The sequence below is a fragment of the Tympanuchus pallidicinctus genome, unplaced genomic scaffold (assembly GCF_026119805.1).
Source record: "Tympanuchus pallidicinctus isolate F22 unplaced genomic scaffold, pur_lepc_1.0 scaffold8, whole genome shotgun sequence".
Lineage (NCBI taxonomy): Eukaryota > Metazoa > Chordata > Aves > Galliformes > Phasianidae > Tympanuchus > Tympanuchus pallidicinctus.
The window spans coordinates 15,429,326-15,448,622 of NW_026294802.1; the positions used below are offsets into that span (position 1 = coordinate 15,429,326).

The 19,297-nt window shown below is 44.5% G+C and overlaps 2 protein-coding genes and 1 non-coding gene across 8 annotated transcripts in view; all 3 read right to left on the reverse strand.

Annotated features, from left to right (window-relative positions):
- Window positions 1-15,308, reverse strand: part of LUC7L2 (LUC7 like 2, pre-mRNA splicing factor) — a 30,432-nt gene extending 15,124 nt beyond the window's left edge. Inside the window, exons 1-3 of one of the 6 annotated variants that reach the window (XM_052668386.1) lie at window positions 15,037-15,308; window positions 8,871-8,941; window positions 7,109-7,203 (exon numbers count right to left, since the gene is read on the reverse strand). Coding sequence is in view for 3 of the 6 variants with exons in the window: in XM_052668380.1 (XP_052524340.1) it covers window positions 7,109-7,203; window positions 8,871-8,941; window positions 9,219-9,274 (222 nt within the window). In the remaining 3 variants the exon portion in view is untranslated. Of the gene's footprint in view, window positions 1-7,108; window positions 7,204-7,621; window positions 7,724-7,836; window positions 8,845-8,870; window positions 8,942-9,218; window positions 10,253-14,712; window positions 14,733-15,036 lie in introns of those variants that run through there. The other 5 variants (XM_052668380.1, XM_052668381.1, XM_052668384.1 and 2 more) reach the window with 5 other exon arrangements.
- Window positions 15,309-18,234: 2,926 nt separating this feature from the next.
- FMC1 (formation of mitochondrial complex V assembly factor 1 homolog) lies at window positions 18,235-18,903 on the reverse strand. The gene is made up of 2 exons (XM_052668417.1): window positions 18,590-18,903; window positions 18,235-18,483 (listed from the first exon to the last, which is right to left on the reverse strand). The coding sequence occupies exons 1-2, from the start codon at window positions 18,899-18,901 to the stop codon at window positions 18,289-18,291; spliced, it is 507 nt and encodes a 168-aa protein (XP_052524377.1). The 5' UTR covers window positions 18,902-18,903; the 3' UTR covers window positions 18,235-18,288.
- Window positions 18,904-19,151: 248 nt separating this feature from the next.
- TRNAR-CCU (transfer RNA arginine (anticodon CCU)) lies at window positions 19,152-19,224 on the reverse strand. The gene has a single exon. It is a non-coding gene; the product is annotated as a tRNA-Arg (tRNA).
- Window positions 19,225-19,297: the final 73 nt, after the last annotated feature.

The following is a 19,297-nucleotide window of genomic DNA, read 5'->3' on the forward strand; positions in this document are numbered from 1 at the left end:
AACAAGCATATACAAGTGAAACTGGATTTCTTTTTGTTGGCTTTGCTGCTGAAGAAATTCTATCATTGTTAGAACAGCTCTGTAGTGCAGCCTGTAGTAGCTCTGGCTACTGCTTTGAAAATACTTAAACAGAACTATTACTACTGAATGTTTATCTTAAAAACTGTTAGTAAAACCAAGCTCAGAAACATAGACGAAAGTTTAAAAGTTTAGCCAATTTACATGTTACACATAAGGTCAGGTTAAAATATACACTTCTGGTATACGTTAGGCAAAGTTGGTTCATATCAGGGATGATTCATTACTGTCAAAAGTCTACACTGGATTGGAACTGCTGAGGATCTTGCTAACCACAGAGAAGCTCACACAGTTTGGCTCATAAGACCATCTGCAAAATAGATGAACAGGAGGTGAAGAAGGCCAGAAGATACAGCAAGATATTATTTTCACGTTCCACACGTCCATGTTGCAATCTGATGCCAAGTTGTGCCTTACCCCAAAGGCAAAGAACAGTCATTCAAGACCAAAATCAAGGCAGAGACAGCCAACCATTCAAGATCAATCATATTTGAAACAGAAGGTGGCTGTAAGGGATGTTCAGGTTTCAAACTACTGCTGAAGGCTTAAATAGCATGCACATAAAATCATCACATCAGCAATGAAGTTTTAGACAGGCTTATGCTACTTGAAGTGATTTACAGAGGAATCTTGACGAGCAAAGCAATGAAAGGAAGGGAAAAATTACGTCCTCAGGCAAGATATAACTTGTTTATTGAATATGAGAAGCCATACATACCATCAGGACTTTTTGCAGCTATTGCATTTTTACTGAACATTAACTTCAGAAAAATTCCTATCCTGAGAATCTTTATCACAAAGGAAGGTTACTGCTGAAGATTTAGTCCAGAAAACAGTTTAGCAACCACATGCAGATCTTCTCCTGCTGCAGAGCTCTATTTAAGAAAAAAGTGATTTGCTACAACTTGCTAACCTTTGTCATAACACTTTTTTCTTCTTTCGTTCACTGTAAACAGGCAATTAAAGATGCTTGATTTCCCAGAGCTGAGGTGTAGATAACTCACTTTTAATCCCCATAAACCTCATACTGAAATGAGTCAGTAATTATTTTTGTCATCCCATCCATGAAAATGGATAGAACTGTATTAACACAAAAACATTCGCTTCCTGTTGATGCTTGGTACCGTGTCAATCAAATCAGGTACAGAAAGATCACTGCCCTGCTTCAGTATATACAGGCAAGGAAGAAGTGTCCAGAATATCAGCAACACAGAAGCTGAAGAGCTTTTATGAAAAATAAGTGTGCACTCAAAGAAGCTGACATCAGTAGCTGAACAGACTAAAGCATCAGACGTGGTGCTGTTCTTGAAACCATGAACCTAAGGTTTTGTTTTCAGGTCTTGAGCAATCTACAAGAAGCTTCTCATCTTCATGCTTTTACAAGTACTATATATTCTTCTGACATCAAAGTTTAGATTACTGGATGCACACAGTAAGGTCTGCAGTAAAAGCATATAGAAGCCAAACCGACCTAAAACACAAAGGACTGATGTTGAGAGGTGTGACAGAGTATCGCACACAATCAAAGTTCCTAAAACCAGCACACATCTTGGATGTGTTCTGAGAGGTGATACTCTGAACAGCATTTCTGTGGAGAATTCTTTCTAGTTAAAAAGGCAGCCCCACCAAAACAGCTCGTGTTCAGCAAGAGAATTTGTTTGTGAAATTCTGATCTGAGAGGAAACGTTGTGTTCTGGAGGTACTACACCTCTCCCTTTACCAAGAGTGTCAAGAAGAATGTTGCCCTCTTTAATTTTACCTACTTCTGAAGGCTTCAGTATCTTAGAATAGATTTTCCCTGAAAGATAAAGCTGGCAACAACGCCTCACTTTTAAGTGAGATATCTGTTTCTTTAATGTTAATTTATAATCAGGCTATTAAGTGCTAAAGTCAGACAACCATACTGAAGAGCAATGATAAAAAATGAACAACCCAACCCTTCTACATAAATTACGCTCATTAAAATGGAACGTGGTAAAATAAGTTGTTCTTTAAGCACTGGTCAAACTAATTAAGAATACGTCTAAAGAGACTGATGTGATCACTTACTGTCTCAACAGTGCATACAGAAATTCATCGTCTCTAGGTTGAAGACTAGGAATCGAGGTGGCTTATGCAAGCCTAATTTCATCTGCAAAGGTTAAAGCAGTTCACGTGATCAAATCAAACCTAAACCGATCTGCTGATAACCTCTAGCAGAACATGAAATAATCACATCAGCAACACTGAGTTTTAAGCATGGAATACTTCCACCAAGCCTATGGAACTACTGACAAAGATACCAGCTCCAGATGAAAACACCTAAATGCAGGTACTTAAACACACCTATTTGCAGATGTGAGGACTAACCCAACTGCTCTTCCACAGTAAAACAATCTGAGCATACAGTGCAATGAGACCAGATGCATTGAGCCCACCTTCAGAGGGGCACCCAGTGGCATGTGAAATAGATCTTGGACACTGAGCTCCTCAGATGGAACCTAAATTTAGGTGTCTTTATCTGGAACAGAACTCCACCCTAATGAGCTTAAAGATAAGACGTCTCAAAGCATGTTGCTAAACCAAGGTCCCAGCCAGCACGACTCCTGAAGGGCTGGGTGCAAGGAACTCATGAGCCTAACCATGCACTTAACTGTAGGACTGCACCAACAGCATATTTTGAGGACTTGAAAAACAAAACACAAAAAGCAACCTACCTCAACAAATGCACAAAAGTAGATAAAGTTCACCCAGTAGAAAGAAATTTCTCAACCACAATTTGCAAGGTCACATAAAATACTTGTGACATTTACCTCTCAACAGGAAAGGACAATCAATGTAATAAAACAAGCAAACAAAGGTCACTGCAGAAGCACTGACCTGCTGGGGCTGTCAAAGGCAAGCTGCCAGTTACTACTTTAAGTGTTCAGGACTTGATTACTTTTAACCTTACTGAAGGTATTTGCTTTAAATGTCACTACATTATCACTTCAACCACTACAACTCAGACACAGACTCACGAAAATAGAAAAAACACATTCTTGCCAGTCTTGTAAAACCTGCAGAAGACAGCATAACATTTACATCCACAGACTGCTACTTGAGAGGGCCGCGCCGTTAAAAAGGAGTCACCTGACTTCTACATATGCAGTTTCAGTCCCAATGTCATAATACACACACATATCTATGTGTACACAGATATGGAAAAACATTTTTGTAACACTGATGAAAAGGAACTCAAAAACCATGGTTTGAAAAACAAACAAAAATATCAACCATCACAAGACTATCAGCATTTACTGAGGCTAAAAAGGTAAAGCAAGCGTTAAGTCTTTATCACTTAACAATTTTTATTTCTTTTTTTGTCTTAGTGACTTTCTGTGCCCTAAAAGACAGGGCTCACAGACTTCATAATCTCATTATAAAATTCTCATCTTGGAATGAATGAGCAAACACTTAAACTACTGACTTATATGTAAGAACCAGTGCCAGTGTGATCCACTTCAAAAAGCAGAACAGCAAAGCATGAACAAGTGTCAATTAAAAACAGAAAAGCATTTGTGAGAGGCACTGTTAAAAGCAGGTTCTGAACAGACATCGTTTTATAATCTTGAATACGAAGTCATTTCTGCCATCTTACTGACTAGTTCAGGATCTGCCTGCTGCAAACTTAACAAGGCACTTCACATACAAGACAATCATAGGGCACAATACATTCAGAATTATAACATCCTCCATCAATTTATTACCTTTGCTTACATTTCTGCTGTTAGGACTCAACAGTCTTCCAATAACTTCAACACAGGCCATTATTTCCATGAAAGAGAAGGGTAACTGAAGCAGAAGGAACTATTCTGGTGGCAAAGCACCCAGAAGAAAATTTAACGTTGAAACAGAGTTAGTTTTTATGACTTATAGCCCTCAATCAAATATTTAGGTTTCCAGGAAGGACTATTTTACCATGACAAGCTACTCCAAGGAAGTAAGACAGAGGAGTACAAAAGGAAGCTCTAAGGAGTCCGAATCTGTGCATTGTTGCCCATCTAGACATTGGAAACCTCCTAATAAAACTCAAAATTCAAAACCTTTAATCATTTGTGAGTTTGTTTGTTGTTGTCTTGTGGTCTTTTTCCCCCCAGTAAACACTTCTAATGATAACCAAAAAATAAATCTGATCAAAGTCATCTGACGAAAATAACAACTCTAAACGTTCTTGAGAAGCCCAGAAGAACTCATACAATATTCTTAAAAAGAAAGAAGCAGACACTGCATCCAAAGACAGAAGAGATGAGATTCACAGAGATCTGGACAAAACAAACTTTCCAATCTTCTACTAAAGGCACATGCGCACTACTGTTGCTGACACACAGTGCAGCCTGGGGAACGCGATTTTATCTTCAAGGGAAATCAGCACGTGTTCCTTAGTGGAGTTTTGGGTATTCTGCCATTAAAGAACAAACTGAATTAACATATTCTACTGATAGCAGTAGCTTTATTTGTTTCATACATCTGTGCGCCTTCCTCAAGTGCTTCTGAAGAAGTGGGTGGAACAGAGTAGCACAGCAGTCTGCATTTTGCAGAGGGGAGCAGTAGTGTGCCTTTCAGAAGAAGGCAGATACAGCAAAAAAAATTGGCAATTCACAGCTAGTATTTTATTGACAATGCAGTCAATGAAGAGATTTAACCATATAAACCAATCAACAGAACTTATTTTTTTGCATAAGCATAACATTCTAACGTTGAATTCAAAGTCACACAATCCTCGTCACATATCAATCTTGATCATTAAGATACACTACAATTTTCCTCTCAAAACTCAGGAAATAAATCCATCTTCATTTCCCAAATCATCAATAACCTGTCAGACACACTAATTGCTCTCTGCTCTTCTAATAGCTGTGCTGCTAAGGTAGGAAGCGTGCTTCTTAAGAACACTGAACAGCAGAACACTGGATGGGTATTACTATAATGCCTGCTTCTGATGCGCCCCCTGCTTCTACTCCCACTGACAGCATTAGGCCAGTCACTGATCTGCTGGACCTAGAATGACATCATGGATCACATTTTGTCACCTGATGCCTACTTGAATTTTGAGGAAGAAAGCAAGTGACATATACTCACTGAATAAATACTCCAAGAGCAGCAGCAGAACAACTCAGAATGAGACAGAAGAGAGCTTTAAGCAAGAACCAACACACTCATAGACAGGCACAGCCTACATGCCTGATCTGCACTGTAAGAGGTATTATTGGATGCTACCTAGAACCTTTAGAACTATAAACAACTCTTACTTGCTAACAACAGCCATTCTAAAAGTATTTGCTTATGGAAATTATACCACAGTGGAAAGCTGTCAAACTAACATTCTAAAAGGACTCTGTGAATTCTGAACAATGACTTCAGACATTTCTGTAGCATGCATTTATGTCCCCAGCCATGAGGTCTTTTGTTCACCACGCAACTAAAGCGCCAGACAACATAACAGATGGGGGACATCTTCCTCTTCCCCTCCACTTCAGAGTGACACATAAAATAGCTGAAAAATAGACCTACACATGCACATATACATGCCCAATAATGATACATAAAGCATTGTTATCAAATTGTTATCACTTACACTGCCTTAGCTTCAGCATGCATTATGTTCAATTTGACACCTAACACATCACACGAGGCCAAGGCAAAGGAGGCACAAGCCTTCAGGAGGGGCTGAACAAGGGGAGCTTTTCTATTCCACTGCCTTTTATATTAAGACAAATCTTAAATTCTCTAGTTCAGTTCTCTACTCGTTTTGCCTCCTGCTGATGTGTTTCATAATAATTAAAGTTGCATCCACTTTTCTAGGGACTTCTCAATGAAAGGAAAGAAACTGTAATTATTGGTCTATCAGTACAAGAAATGACAAAGTAAGTAAAGCAAACAAATTTAGTATAGGCGTGAGTCTTCAAAGCCCTCTGATTTACCAGAAATATCATGGTTATTTAAGATGACAGCTATTCATATTGAAGGATGAGACACAGGTAAACCAGTTACCAAGTCTGCATATTCCAGTTTTTCATCTTGGAAATGGACTTTATTCTGTATTTTACTGAAGACTCCAATCAAGTCAGTCATTTCAAAAAGTAAGGTACAGAGAACTAAAAATGCTTATTATTAATACTTCTAATAGCCCTTAAGACATATTTTCCAGTGCTTATTTTCTCCTCTGCCAACACAAATAAGAAAACCTACTGAAGTGCTGTATTAAGAATAGTAGGCAAGTGAGACCCAGCACATCAACACACTCACCTATCAGCTGTTTTGAGGTATCTGCCCACATGTACATCCTTTTTCCATAATCAGCATAACTTCCCTGCCTTTCACAAAGGCACCCCAGACTGAAGCACCACTGCTCTAGAAAAGTTACTGGCACATGTCAGAGTGCTTTGTTCCTACATAGGAACCTCTGATACAGAATCAAAAATCCAAGCCAAGTTATTAATATACTACAACTGGAGATTTTTAAATTGCCTTAAATCTGTAAAAATAGGACAGTAACTGGATGTCATGCACTTTGTCACTTATGCACAACATATTTCAGCTTCTAGAAATGCAATTATTGGTACTTTCAACTGCTTTCACAAAAATGCAACTGAATTTATAATAATAATAAAAAAATAATACAAACTTCTCTTCCCCATTCAGATGCCAACAGGAAGTTTTAAGGAAGTAACTTCATGCGTTTGTACAGAATTGTATAGGAGTATTTCTGCTAGTTACAACACTACCGGTGTATAAACACTTTGTTACAGCATAATTTAAATAGGTAGCCTGATCTGTTTTAGGTTTTGTATGCCACAGCAAACAAATATGAATTTCTGAGTAATAACTAACATACAGTGCCAGAAATGGAGAGAAAAAGCCTCTGTAATACAAAATTCCATTTTTGTATACAAGTTGGCACGAATCCAACCTGTGGTTGAAAAGCACAAAGTCAACAGATATTAAAAAAGACCAAAGAATTCAATGTTGCCATTCTGAACTAAACGAAGCAAGGCACTCGGTTACGTACAGTTCCAGAGAGGACATCATGAGGGCAGCAGTTGAGGAGGTGACTCTTGCACACTCTGTCATCACTGAACTTGATTCGCTGGCGGGTCGTGTCACCTGCAACATAGAAACCAACACAACCCGGGTTAGAAATCTGGGGAAGCCAGACACACAGTGCAAGTTACATGCAAAGCATTAACACTGTCCTGTCATGTAGTGAAGGCCTACGGAGACTAGAACTTAAAACACTCTATGCTTCTTTGCCAAATAAAGCCAAAACCACAAATACATATTTTAATGCTCTACAGTGCTATTCAAGAATACTCTCATACTTCCCCTACAAAAATGTAGTGTGGAAAGTGCTTGAACCCAGAAGGGCAGTATTAGCTTTAAAATACTTTGCTACAACAGCATTTGTTAAACAAGCTCTATTCAGGTTTTGTACAAAATAGCAATGTATTTCTTTGCAACAATTAGCAAATAAAAGCAGCTTCATAAACAAAGTGATACATAGTGAGTCTTCACTGAATCCCACCTGAAACTCATTTTATTGTTTCGCTTTTTGAAGCAAAGCACCCTCTTACTTCTGATAGGAGTAGCAAAAAGAGTTGGCAGAGGAATGAATTTAAATGCTTAAAAACCTTGAAAAAAAAAAAGTCAGTCAAACATATGGACAGCCTATATGCAAAATGATTTTACAGATGTTTGCATATAACTGCATGATAAGCCATAATACATCGTTTTTCCTACATGCTGTTTGTTGGGATGGGAACATCTTAATTGCATCTTCATCATGGCAGGTTGCAGTTCCAGCATCAGCAGAGGCATCAACCTGTGCACACTGACATCCAATTGCAAGTTTAAAGAACCCCACCTGGCAGCAAGACCTGAAGTCTCCAAATCAAAGTCACCAGCTGGTATTTGGGGGGAAGGAAGGGGGGTTGGGAAATATGCTTTCCTTCAAGTCATAACGTCATTGTCACTGAGATTCAGAAGAGAGGTTGCTGCTACAGCTCTCTTGCTGTTAAGATACAGGCATGATGAAACACCTTAATCTCTCAGTATTCATCTATTTATTCATAAAAAAATAAAAACTTGTTCAAATGTTTAATCATTGAAAACCTACTGGTGAATTACTGAAGCAAGGAGGGTTGCTGAGTGAAAAGAGACGTGCAATGAGTTCATATAGCAATCTTATCCATTTCTTCAAGTACTATAAAGAACATGGATGCATTTTGCAGTCACTACATTTTTATGACTCGATGATTGGAAATGCTGAGAATTTTGAATTTATTAAACAATTCAAAAAGTCAAATCCATTACTTAAGTAAATATGACAGAGGGGAATTAAGGAAAAAAAAAAACACATTCAGCCTTTCTCATGATACAATCACATTTATACTCCATGCATAGGATGCTAATATAGCATTTTCAGCTGGGCCCAGTTTCAGATTATTAAGCAAACAAAAGTTCCCCAAAACACCACGTGCTTAATTTGACTGCAGGGATACAACAGCTAAACCCAGTAATCCACAGGCTGAAGGCAGCTTCAAAGCAGTTCAGCAATAGGTTTTCTGGAGGTTAAACTTACCACTGTTACTCACACCGCTAAAAATTTAGAGCAATCCCTTTGTAATCATGCCTGCTACTGCAGTAAAGAATTCCATGTTTTGGTTTGCTTTTTAGGAGGTGGATCCATAGTTCGTTGTTGTTTGTTTGTTTTAAAACACAACTGCGTTTGTTCCACATTCATTAACACATCTGAAAAGTTAGCGATAACTCACGGCTCGGCGAATGCGGGGCCTTTCTGACACTCCCTTGCAGATTGATGTAGACAGGCAAAGATACATTGAACCTTTATAAATAAAACAAGGGGCCAGATTGTTCAGTTTGTATAGAATAATAGACTCTGCCAGCAATTTTAACACAGCATCTAGAAATACACGTTGACTGTAAAGATTCTTCTACATAAAGACAAATGAACAAAATCAAGAGAACTGTTGAAAAAAAGGCAGCTGACGGCTATTGGGCACTAACCTAGCAGCAGTTAAGGAGTTCCCAAGACTAGGAAATTGCTGAGAGACTGACGGTTCCCTAGGTAAAGTTGGAAAGAAGATTTTCACAGACATTACCTCAATGTCCAGAGGTCGTTGTGTTTGTATGCAATTAGTGACTGACTCTGCAACATGGGCTCTTTCCCTCTAAGGGGCTAACGTGACAACCATAATCACCAAACTGGGACAAGACAACAGAGAAAATAAAGAGGTACTAGGAACAGATCAAATGGCAGCCTTGTAAATGTATTCCACGTTTACACTGCAACTGGCATTCATATTTCTGCACAGTGCTTTTGGTCTGGCATTTCAGACCTCCAGAGAGGCTCCCGCACACAGAGCGCTCCAGTACATACACCTTCTTATCTACATTCCCCATTCTTTCTAATCTGTGCTGTTTCTGATTTAGAAAGAAAGAAAAGGTGCTTTGTCCAACCTCTTACAGATAACTGAATTGTATATCCCTCTTAGAACTTCTTCCAAACCCCAACTGCCTCCAAAGAAAATATATTTTATTTTCTCATCACTTTGTAAGCTCCAGTACCCCCAGAATGGCACAGAACTGCTGGCAAAGCAGAAGATGCAGCCTGCTGCCAGCCTACACATCAGTCATCTGCAGAGGGTCACGACCTCTGGGGGCTACGTGGGCTGCTGGAGGGGGCAAATGAGACCCACAGATCCATGCTACGCACAACACTCAGCACACTGCAGACTCAGAGGTGCTTTCTCAGAGGCACCCACAGGAATGCAAACGTAACCATTCCTAAACCCAGGGCTTCAGAGGTCAGACAGCCCATACCACACTTCTCTGCAGCAAACTATACTTAAGCTGGGGCACACTCCATAGGCCAACGCCAAAGAACTGTTAGGAGTACTTAAAGGCTTTACATATTCTGCAAAAAGAAAACAGATCCAAGGATCAAGTAGTTGCAGGCATCTAATTTTTAGAAGCAGCCTTAAACACTGCTAAAGAGGACACTACCACTAATATTTCAGACCTCCTAAGTTCTACTTTAATAGGTAAATCATTACATTAGCTCAGAATAGCAACTTATTTAACCCTTGATCTTTAGCACTCGTGCTCATTAAAGAAATCAGAGGAGACAATATCTATTACTGTAAGCCACTCCAGTGTGTCCAATGACATTTTTTTTTCCACTGAAGAAAACCACCATTGGTAAAATGTATATTGAGGTAACAGAAAAAAAATAACTTTTTTTTTCCATCAAGCAGCAGCTCTGGTTTCACACAGTGTGCCTTGCCCAAATCATATTTCTTATCCTGTATTGCATAGGTTGCTCCAAAAGTAATGCTTCCCATTTACTTTCATGGAAACTACAACACAGAGCACAGCAACACTCTTAGTTAGAGCAAATTCTCAGTTTCAAAACACTAGCTTTCAACACGTTATTAGCCATGCGTTTTCACCAGCGAGAAACATGCTGCACTTGTTAAATCTGCTGCTGTCCCTGCTGCTGGAATGCACCGTGCACCACCTCACTGCTCTCACATCCACTGTTTGGTCTCCACAAACCTTCAGCAAATATCAATGGGTGCCATTTTTTCCACGTGGGGAATGCAATGACCCCTCCTTCACACGCACTTCCACACCAGACGCCATTTTGTCAGCCTGCCCCCCGCTGCCATACCACCAACATCCACCTCTAATATTGCCAGCCAACATAATAAAATAGCAGGCATTGCTTTTGGAGCAGCCCTCGGAGATTTTCATCACAGTCCAGCAGAACAAATGTGAATCTACTGATCGTGTAATATCATGTTAAAAACTATATATCAAATTTTATCAGCAAAGCAAGCATCTTACAACAAACACTCAGCACCTTTCCTTAGCAGAACCTCATACAGTTGCAGGAGGTACTGCTGCTGTCTCCCATGGGAAGCTAATTCTGACTGAGCGCTGCTAATACCTGACACAGCTCTCTAAGGGCTGGGCTACTGAAACTTATTAACGAAGCCAGCAAATAGGCACAACTCACTAAGCACAAACATTTTCCTCAAGCCATCTGACTGGACTGATCTTTTCACAGAGTATGCGTGGCTATACTGTCAGATTCCTGAGTTGCTACCAGTTGCACACTTGGGGTAGGTTCTGCTGAAATTCACACATTCAAGATGCTTTTTGCTGCTTTTCCTTTGCTGGGAAGGTATTTGCACTCACATGGCAGTGACACAAAAGCCATTGCTTCCCTCTCCTCACGAAGAGGTCAGATTTGCACAGTCACACCAGAGGCTCTGTGTTAGCAGCCAATTTACATTTCCTGAGGACTTGCTCTAAAGGTCTCTTGATAAAAGTTTCACGCAAAATTTACACACGAGAAATTAATATTATTTGAAGTTCTTTGTGTGCAAAGATCTCTGCTGCATTTTAAAACTTTCAGTGCAAGAAGAACACAGAGAACAAGGAAATGCTTTGCTAGTCACAGCTACAGATTCTAGTTAAGGTCTCCATGTACAGCTCAAACAAACATCAGGTGAAGCACAGAGGGGCTGACTGACACATATATGTGTTCCAAACATTTAAAGGCTCCAAAGATGAATAAGTTCCTGCTAGTCACACAATGCAGTATTTGTTAGGAAGCTTGGGAGAACATCTTCATGACTACAGGTAAACTTCTAAAGCACACCATTTATCTGTCTGCATTTATCTATCTATACAGAATCTCTGCCATGTTCTTAGACTAGAACATGGCTTTGGTGTAGTGCTAATTATATACAAGTATTGGATGTTTCAAGGTGTGTCCTGGTCTCACCTGGGCCTGCACTGCTCTCCCAAGCAGTGACCCTACTGTGCCACTATGAAAATAATAGTAAGTACTCCCGGGGTACTGATGGCATGATGTGAAGATTTTGCTTGAGAAGCAAAGTCACAACTTGTAACAGCTGCAAACCTATGTGCAAGGATCATTCCTATTTTCTAGAGCATAGAGATGACAAAAAAGGCATTACCTAACCATGCCATTAGTACTATTTCATGAATCTCAGAGCTGAAAAGTTATTTAAAGTAATTTAAAAATTCATACTTTTCAGTCTCTCAGCTTACTCCACATATCTGAGTGACAAATTCACACAGCCCTGGTCATCAGCACTAAATTCACCTCTAAATCATCTCTTAACAACTGTCAGGTATGACAGTCATTTTGCTTAACTGCTAGCTCTGAAAAACAACACGGAAAAAACACGTGGATGTAAGTAGGTAGGGTCAGGACCTTATCTTCTGCACTCGTTATTTCCCAGTATTTGGGGAACCCACAGTATCTATTCAGCAGTTTATACTTAAGCCTCTCCCAGCAGGCAGCACACGTGGAGAGAGCAGTTTGACCCCAAGCGCATCTCTCCCACTGCCAGAACTCAGGGAAGGAGCAGACCACCAAAGAACACAGCTCTCAGCTCTCCCTGCCCACACGCATGGGGCCCCTGGGGAAAGGGTACAGCACAGGGGCAGGCCCAGCACAGCACGGCTCTGGGAAGCCACACGCTGGGCAATTAATTCTGTTTGAAATAGAGAAGCTCCTCGCTGAGCTTGGTCCTTGTAATTTATGTGATATTCTCTTTGACCAACACAGAACAGTGATTTTAGGCGTTCTCGGAGCTCAACAAGACTTAACAGCATTTAATAACTACACTACTTGAATACTTCACTTTGGAGCACATTCGTATACTCTACAGAGAATATTATAAGCTCTGAAAAAGCAACATAGGCCACATATTCAAGAAACATCATTTGCTCTGAGTTAGCACTATTCTCACAGAAGACACCAGATTTCCAATTTCCCACGGGTGAAAATGTTAAGCCTGCACATTCTAGGTACCTCCCCTCACCAAAAAAACACCACCAGGCTGCAGTGAGTACAACATTCTATTAATGGGGACGTTCAAACACATTCTGGTCATTCTGAACAACATCAGACACAAATCCCACCCATACACGATTTTTAGAAGCGTTTTCAAGTCAATTCTATGGCCAGGCAGAGGAAAATGAAAGGCGATGGGGACAGATGCAAGGGCAATCATGAACTGTGACCTATCCAGACTTATCCAGGAGATGGACAGCCCCATTTCACTGAAAGCTGTGATTTGCACATTGCTAGAAACAGAGGATTCATCAAAGGTAATGGACAAAATGGGGGAAAAAAAATTAAAACCCCTTTACTCTCAGGGCTAGCAGTATTTCAATGACCTTGAGCATGGCCTTGAATTTATTAAGTACCAGCTTCACTCAAAAGGACGATGATCAGCCCTGGAAACATTTTAGATTAAACAATGTTCCACTACACTTTCTACTTTTTAAGAACCAGAGTGGTGTTGGTGATCCTCAATTCCCCACTTAACTTAATAATGGCAGCCAGTATTACAAACAGCCTTTTCTCCTTATCTTTCCTCATTCTGACTGTGCTATTTAGAAGCTTCCTGTCCCACCAGTCAGTTTCAGTTCAGCAGCCGCTGTTCTGGATTTAGAAGGTGGGCGGGAAGGGGGAGTCCTGTAATCAGCAAAATAACTGCTTTCTCACAAAAGCAAAGGAAATTAGTATGATGTTGTTTTTCCCACCTTAGGTCGTATACCTAACTGTCATTTTCACTTTTTAGCAGTTCCCTGAGGTAAATCACATTCTTCTCCTATGGCCCAATGGAAAACACATTCAAAAACCACAACAGCAACTCCTGCATTTGTATCTTTCATCCAGCCCTCAAAAGCTCTCAGACACAGCCACTGGGGTGCTGACCAGAATGAGCTGAACTGCCCAAGCACTGTGCTATCCTGCCATGCTGAGTGTGCAGCCACACACAGCTGCAACAGGAAGCACTCAAAATCTTCAGGGACAAGAACAGTGTGCTTCATTAGGTCCTGCATGCTGACAACTCAGCAGCCAGCAGTGCTCTAGAAGGCAACTTCTGCATAACGGTAGTTTTCCAATGTGTTTACCGAAGAATGAAACTCCCTGAATTGGAAGAAACCCATAAGGGGCCCTGAGTACAACTCCTGTCTTCACAGGGACACCCTTATGCAATGCATCATGAATGCTTTTTGTTAGGAGTTTTATTATAATTAAAACTCTAGATTAAAAGAACTGTCAGGAAGGTGGTGCTGTCCCAGCCCCAACAACTGAGCACCAGCACATGCGGCCTGCCCAGCGAATGCACGAGGAAACAGATAATAATCATTAACTCCACACAAAGCTTCAACAAACATGCAGCGTGCCTGCAGAAAGAACTACAGCATGCAGAATACTCATGTAATCTCTAATTACTGCCAGCCCTCAGGTGCAGTATTCTCTCATTTATAAATGAAGCACTACACAGCTTATTGGGACCCCCTGTTCTCAAGCAGTCCCCAGGCCATCTGGATTACAGACCACTGCCATCGAATCTTCCACCGACCAGAAGCCTGGCTGCGCCTAAAGCACCTCTCTCAGAATTGCTGCCTCTAAATATCAGGCTATCAGGAAAGATTTTTGCGGGGGGGAAAAAAGAAAAACAAAACATAACTAAGAGCAAGAGGGATTCGTCCACTTGAGTAACTAAGTCCCCTTTCAGGAGGCAACAGCAGTCTCACCTGCTGGCTATAATGAGGATCTGGGTCACACTTCAGTCAAAAAATAACGCGACAGGCCGATGCTGCAGTGGCGGCCCTGGCCCCGGGGCCATTTTCTCGCTCGCCCCCCCCCGCCCGACCCGGAGGAAAGCCCCGCTCTGGGCGGGGCCCGCGGGAAGCGCCGCCGCCGATCGGCGGCGGCGGCCGAACGCAGCTCCGCCCCGCGGCGCCGCCAATCACCGCCCGCAGCCGCCGCGACTTCGAGGGCTCCGGCGGCCCCGCCCCGCCCCGCTCCCCCCGTTCCCTTCCCCCCTCCCCCCCCCCGGTCCCTGCGGAGCCGCTTACCGTCCCGGGACGTGCCCATGAGCTGGTCCAGCATGGCGCGCATCTGGGCCTGCGCCGACATCTTGAGCGCGCGGGGGCGGCCCGGCCCGGCCGAGTCTCGCCGACTCCCTGCGGCCTACAAGGCCCGAGGCTCTCGGCCCTCCCCCTCGCGTCACTCGCGGACTCGCGCAGCGACACCGCCGCCGGGGACGAAGCGGGCGCTGCTTATGGCCGTGCCGCGGACGGAGGACGGAGCGCGAAGCCCGCCCCGCGCCGGACCCGCCGCTGCCGCCTCCCCTCCCCCCGCCTGGCCGCCCGCTTCCTCTCACGCCTGCCACGCGCGCGCGCCAGCGCTAACGGAAACCCGCGCGCACGCGTCGTACGCCCCCCCCCCCTTCACCCGCTCCGCGACGTCATCGCGGACGGAGCCTTTGGCACTCTCTGATTGGCCGCCGCGCGCGGTGACGCGCGGCGCGGCGAGGCCGCCGATTGGGCCGGGCGGCTTCTCGCGCGGTGATTGGGCGGGAGGCTCCGCGCAGGCGCCGTGAGACACGGGCTAGGCGGGCGGCCCCGAGGGGAGCCCGCCCCGTCAGCGGGTGCGCGGCGTCGGGCCTGGCGGCGGCGGGCGCTTTGTTGTGCCTGCGGCCGCCGTGTTGCCCTCTAGCGCCCGGCCGCAGCCGCCGACTGGTACAGGGACTGGCCCAGCTGTGAATCTGCCGCCCGCAGACAGGGGACGCGTTACACTGTCAGACTTTGCTCGATGCAACCGAAAGAAAAGGCGACACAAAAAAGCCGCCCCGCCCCAGTCGGGATTCAACATGAACTGTGGGGAAGATGCAATGAATCCCCACAAAAGTAGTTCTTAGAAGGTGTTTGTGGAAAAATTCCTGGCCCGGAGATCCTCACGCAGTCTGAACATGCCCTGGATTTATTGTTTCCTTTGTCAGATTTGGTTTTGGTCGTCATTATGGTATACAGTAGGTGTTGGATGGGGCGAATCCTCAATCCACTCAGAAAGTAAATCAAAAGCTTTCCCCTTGTTCAGCTGGTGAGACTGCAGAACTGCCAATGCAATTTATAGCCTACAAAACCTTACGGCTTACCACTTGCATCTTACCTGACCCACATCACCCAGATCTCCCCGGCCATCTGCTGTGCCCATCTCCTGTGCCTGGGGCTGGGCTGGTGTTAAGGAAAAAGGATAGCATGTGGATTTAGGTAGTTGGATCGAGTGTATCCTCAGTAGTTTGCAGATGACACTGAGCTGTGTAGTGTGGTTGACACACCTGAGGATTCTACCAAAGATATGCTCGAGCAGTGGGCCCAGGAGAACCGCATTAGGTTCAATAAAACTAAGTGTGAGGTCTGCACATGGGTTGTGCCAACCCCTGCTACCAGTACAAGCTGGAGCATATAAGGATGGAGCACAGCCTGTGCGAAAAGGACTTGGAAGTAAGGGACGTGAGTCAGCAGCGTGCCCTCACGGCCCAGAAAGCCAACTGAAAGCTGTATCAAATGGAGTATGGTCAGTAGGGAGAAAGAGGTGATCCTGCCCCTCTGCTCTGCACTGTGAGATCCCACCTAGAGTGCTGCGGCCAGACAGGAAGTCCTCATTACAAAGAAGTGGATCTGTGGGAACACATCCAGAGGAGGGCCGTTTAAGTGATCCAAGGGATGGAATGCCTCCCTATGAGGACATGTTGAGAGAGCTGGGGCTGTTCAGACTGGAGAAGAGAAGGCTCTGGAGAGACCTGAGAGTGGCCTTTCAGAATCTAACAGGGGGCTGTAAGAAGGGGACAGACTTTTTAGCAGGGTAGTGGCACTGGGGCAGGTTGCCCAGAGCGGTGGTGGTGGTTGCCCCATCACTGGAGACACTCAAGCTTCAGGATGGGGATGGTCTGAGCAACTTGTAGTTGTCCCTGTTCATTGCAGGGGATTTGGACTGGGTGGCCTTTAAAGGTTCCTTCCAACTCAAATTATTCTGATTTTATTAGACAAAGCTATTTTGTGTGCAGTGCTTTCTGATAGCATGCTTTGTTTTCCCTGGTAGTAAAGCCAAAAGAAGCACTCTTTTGTTAGTGTCATTTTAAGCTCCTCAATTACAAGCAAACCTCCACTGTAAGTTACCCTGATTACAGATTTCTTACACATACTGCACAGAATTTGAGCCTCTTCTGAGAAGTGGGCAGCAACAATTGGAGCTGCTATTTTCCTCTGATAAAAAAAACGATTCACTGTTCCAGATTGTGAGAAGAGAGAAGTGGTGTTATTGTGACTATAGCTCATCATAACATGATTTATACGAGGGCTGCTTGAAAGTAATGCCTCCTATTTTATTATGTTGGCCCATGTCAGAGCAGATGTTGGTGGTATGGCTGTAGAAGTTGTACCTTCCCACCAGCATTCCATTACATTTTGTTGCTTTGAGACAGAAGGGCAATCGGAAAAAATGGCATCTAACGTGGAAGCAAAGGTGTGTCACTGAATTCCTCCATGGGGAAAAAATGGCACACAGTGACATTCACTCATCTTTGCTGAATGTTTATGGAAACCAAACAGGGGATGTGAGCACCGTGATGAGGTGAGTGCTGTGTTTCAGCAGAGGCAACAGTGATGCGGAAGACCAGCCACGTTCCAAATGGCCAAATGCAGATTTTTGTGAGCATGGCACACAGGCTCTTGTTTATCACTGGCAAAACTCTATCACATATGCTTATGTTGAAAAACAGTGTTTTGTATCTGAGAATTTGCTCTATCAAGTAGTGTTATTGTGCTCTTTGTATCTGCTGTATTTTCCATGGAAATAAATAGGAAGCAGTACTTTAGTACACATTATATTTGGTACAACCAGCAGCTATCAGGTCTCCATTTAATGAAACACAGAAGACCTGCAGTCTCAGTCACCCAAGTCCAGAACACTGACAAGCAATTCATTCAGCTGCATTCTAACTTACAACCACAGCTGTGGGTCAAAGTCTTCAAACTGAATGCTTTTGCTGCAGCAGTGCTCACCCTCCAACACTGCAAAGATAGGGCCTTTCCTCTCAGAGAAGTACAGAATTCCTCGTGTACTGGGAAACTCTGAAGTCCTCTTACCTACAAGTTCAGGGGAATAAAACAAACAAGTTTATACCTCCTTAAACAGTTCGTGGCGAGTCCGGGCTGCAGCTCTGATCCCCCCAACCCGAAGCGGACAGAACACACAAGCTACAAGACAGCTTCAGAGCCGAGGGCGTTTATTCGGCGCCGAGCAGCGGGCGGCACGGGGCGGCTTCAGCCCTTCCCCCCCGGCTGCCGGGGCAGCCTGAAGCCCACCAGCCCCGCCACCTCCTCGGGGGATCGCTCCCCGCGGCCGTGGTACTCGCGATGCAGGGCCTGGTGCTGCCGCACGCTGCGCAGCAAGCACAGGTAGGTGGCGGCCTGGAAGTGCAGCTCCTGCTGGGCCCGGCACAGCTTCTCACTGGTCACCTGCGGGGAGAAGCAGCAGAGGCCCGGAGATGGCAGCGGGAAAAGGGCAGCGGGAAAAGGGCGGCAGGGAAAGGGCTCGGAGGCCTCCTCTCCGCCTACGCCGTACCCGGTGAGCGCGGAAGGCGGCGAGGACGTGTCGGTAGGCGGCCGTGTCGCGATAGGCGCGCCCGCTGACATGCCGTAGCTCGCGGAGCAGCCCGCGCAACGTCCGCAACGGAGAGCCCAGCGCCGCCATCTTCCCGCTCCTCTCCCTTCGCCAATCAGGCGCCGGCGACGCGCCGCATCGACCAATCAGAAAGCGGGCGGCTCGCGCAGTTTTTCGCCCATCAGTAGAGGTCAGATGCCGAAGGTCGAGAGCCCCCGTCGGCCGTTGGGCGGAGCGACGCGCGCTCACGGGGTTGAGGGGCGCCGGAACCATAGCAGCCGAGGATGGATGTCGAAGCGCGTGGTGTGAGCGCGGCTAATGAAAGCGGCTCAGCCGCAGATGGTGGGCACCCACCTTGTCCAGGGGCTTACATTACAGCAGGGTCGCGAAAGCCGCATTCAGGTCGTTATGAGAATAGCTCCCACCCAGCACCTGTTCAGCGTCGAGGCGCCCCGCTGCGACCAGGCATCAGAAAACGGAGAGCAATGCTACAGCCAGAGGGAAAGGAGGAAAAAAAAAAGACCACCCCAGATGGGACTCGAACCCACAATCCCTGGCTTAGGAGGCCAATGCCTTATCCATTAGGCCACTGGGGCTGCCACGAGAACGCACTTTTTCTGCTGCCTACTTGTTTCCTCTCTCCTCCCCTCTTCCTTTTATAGATGCTGT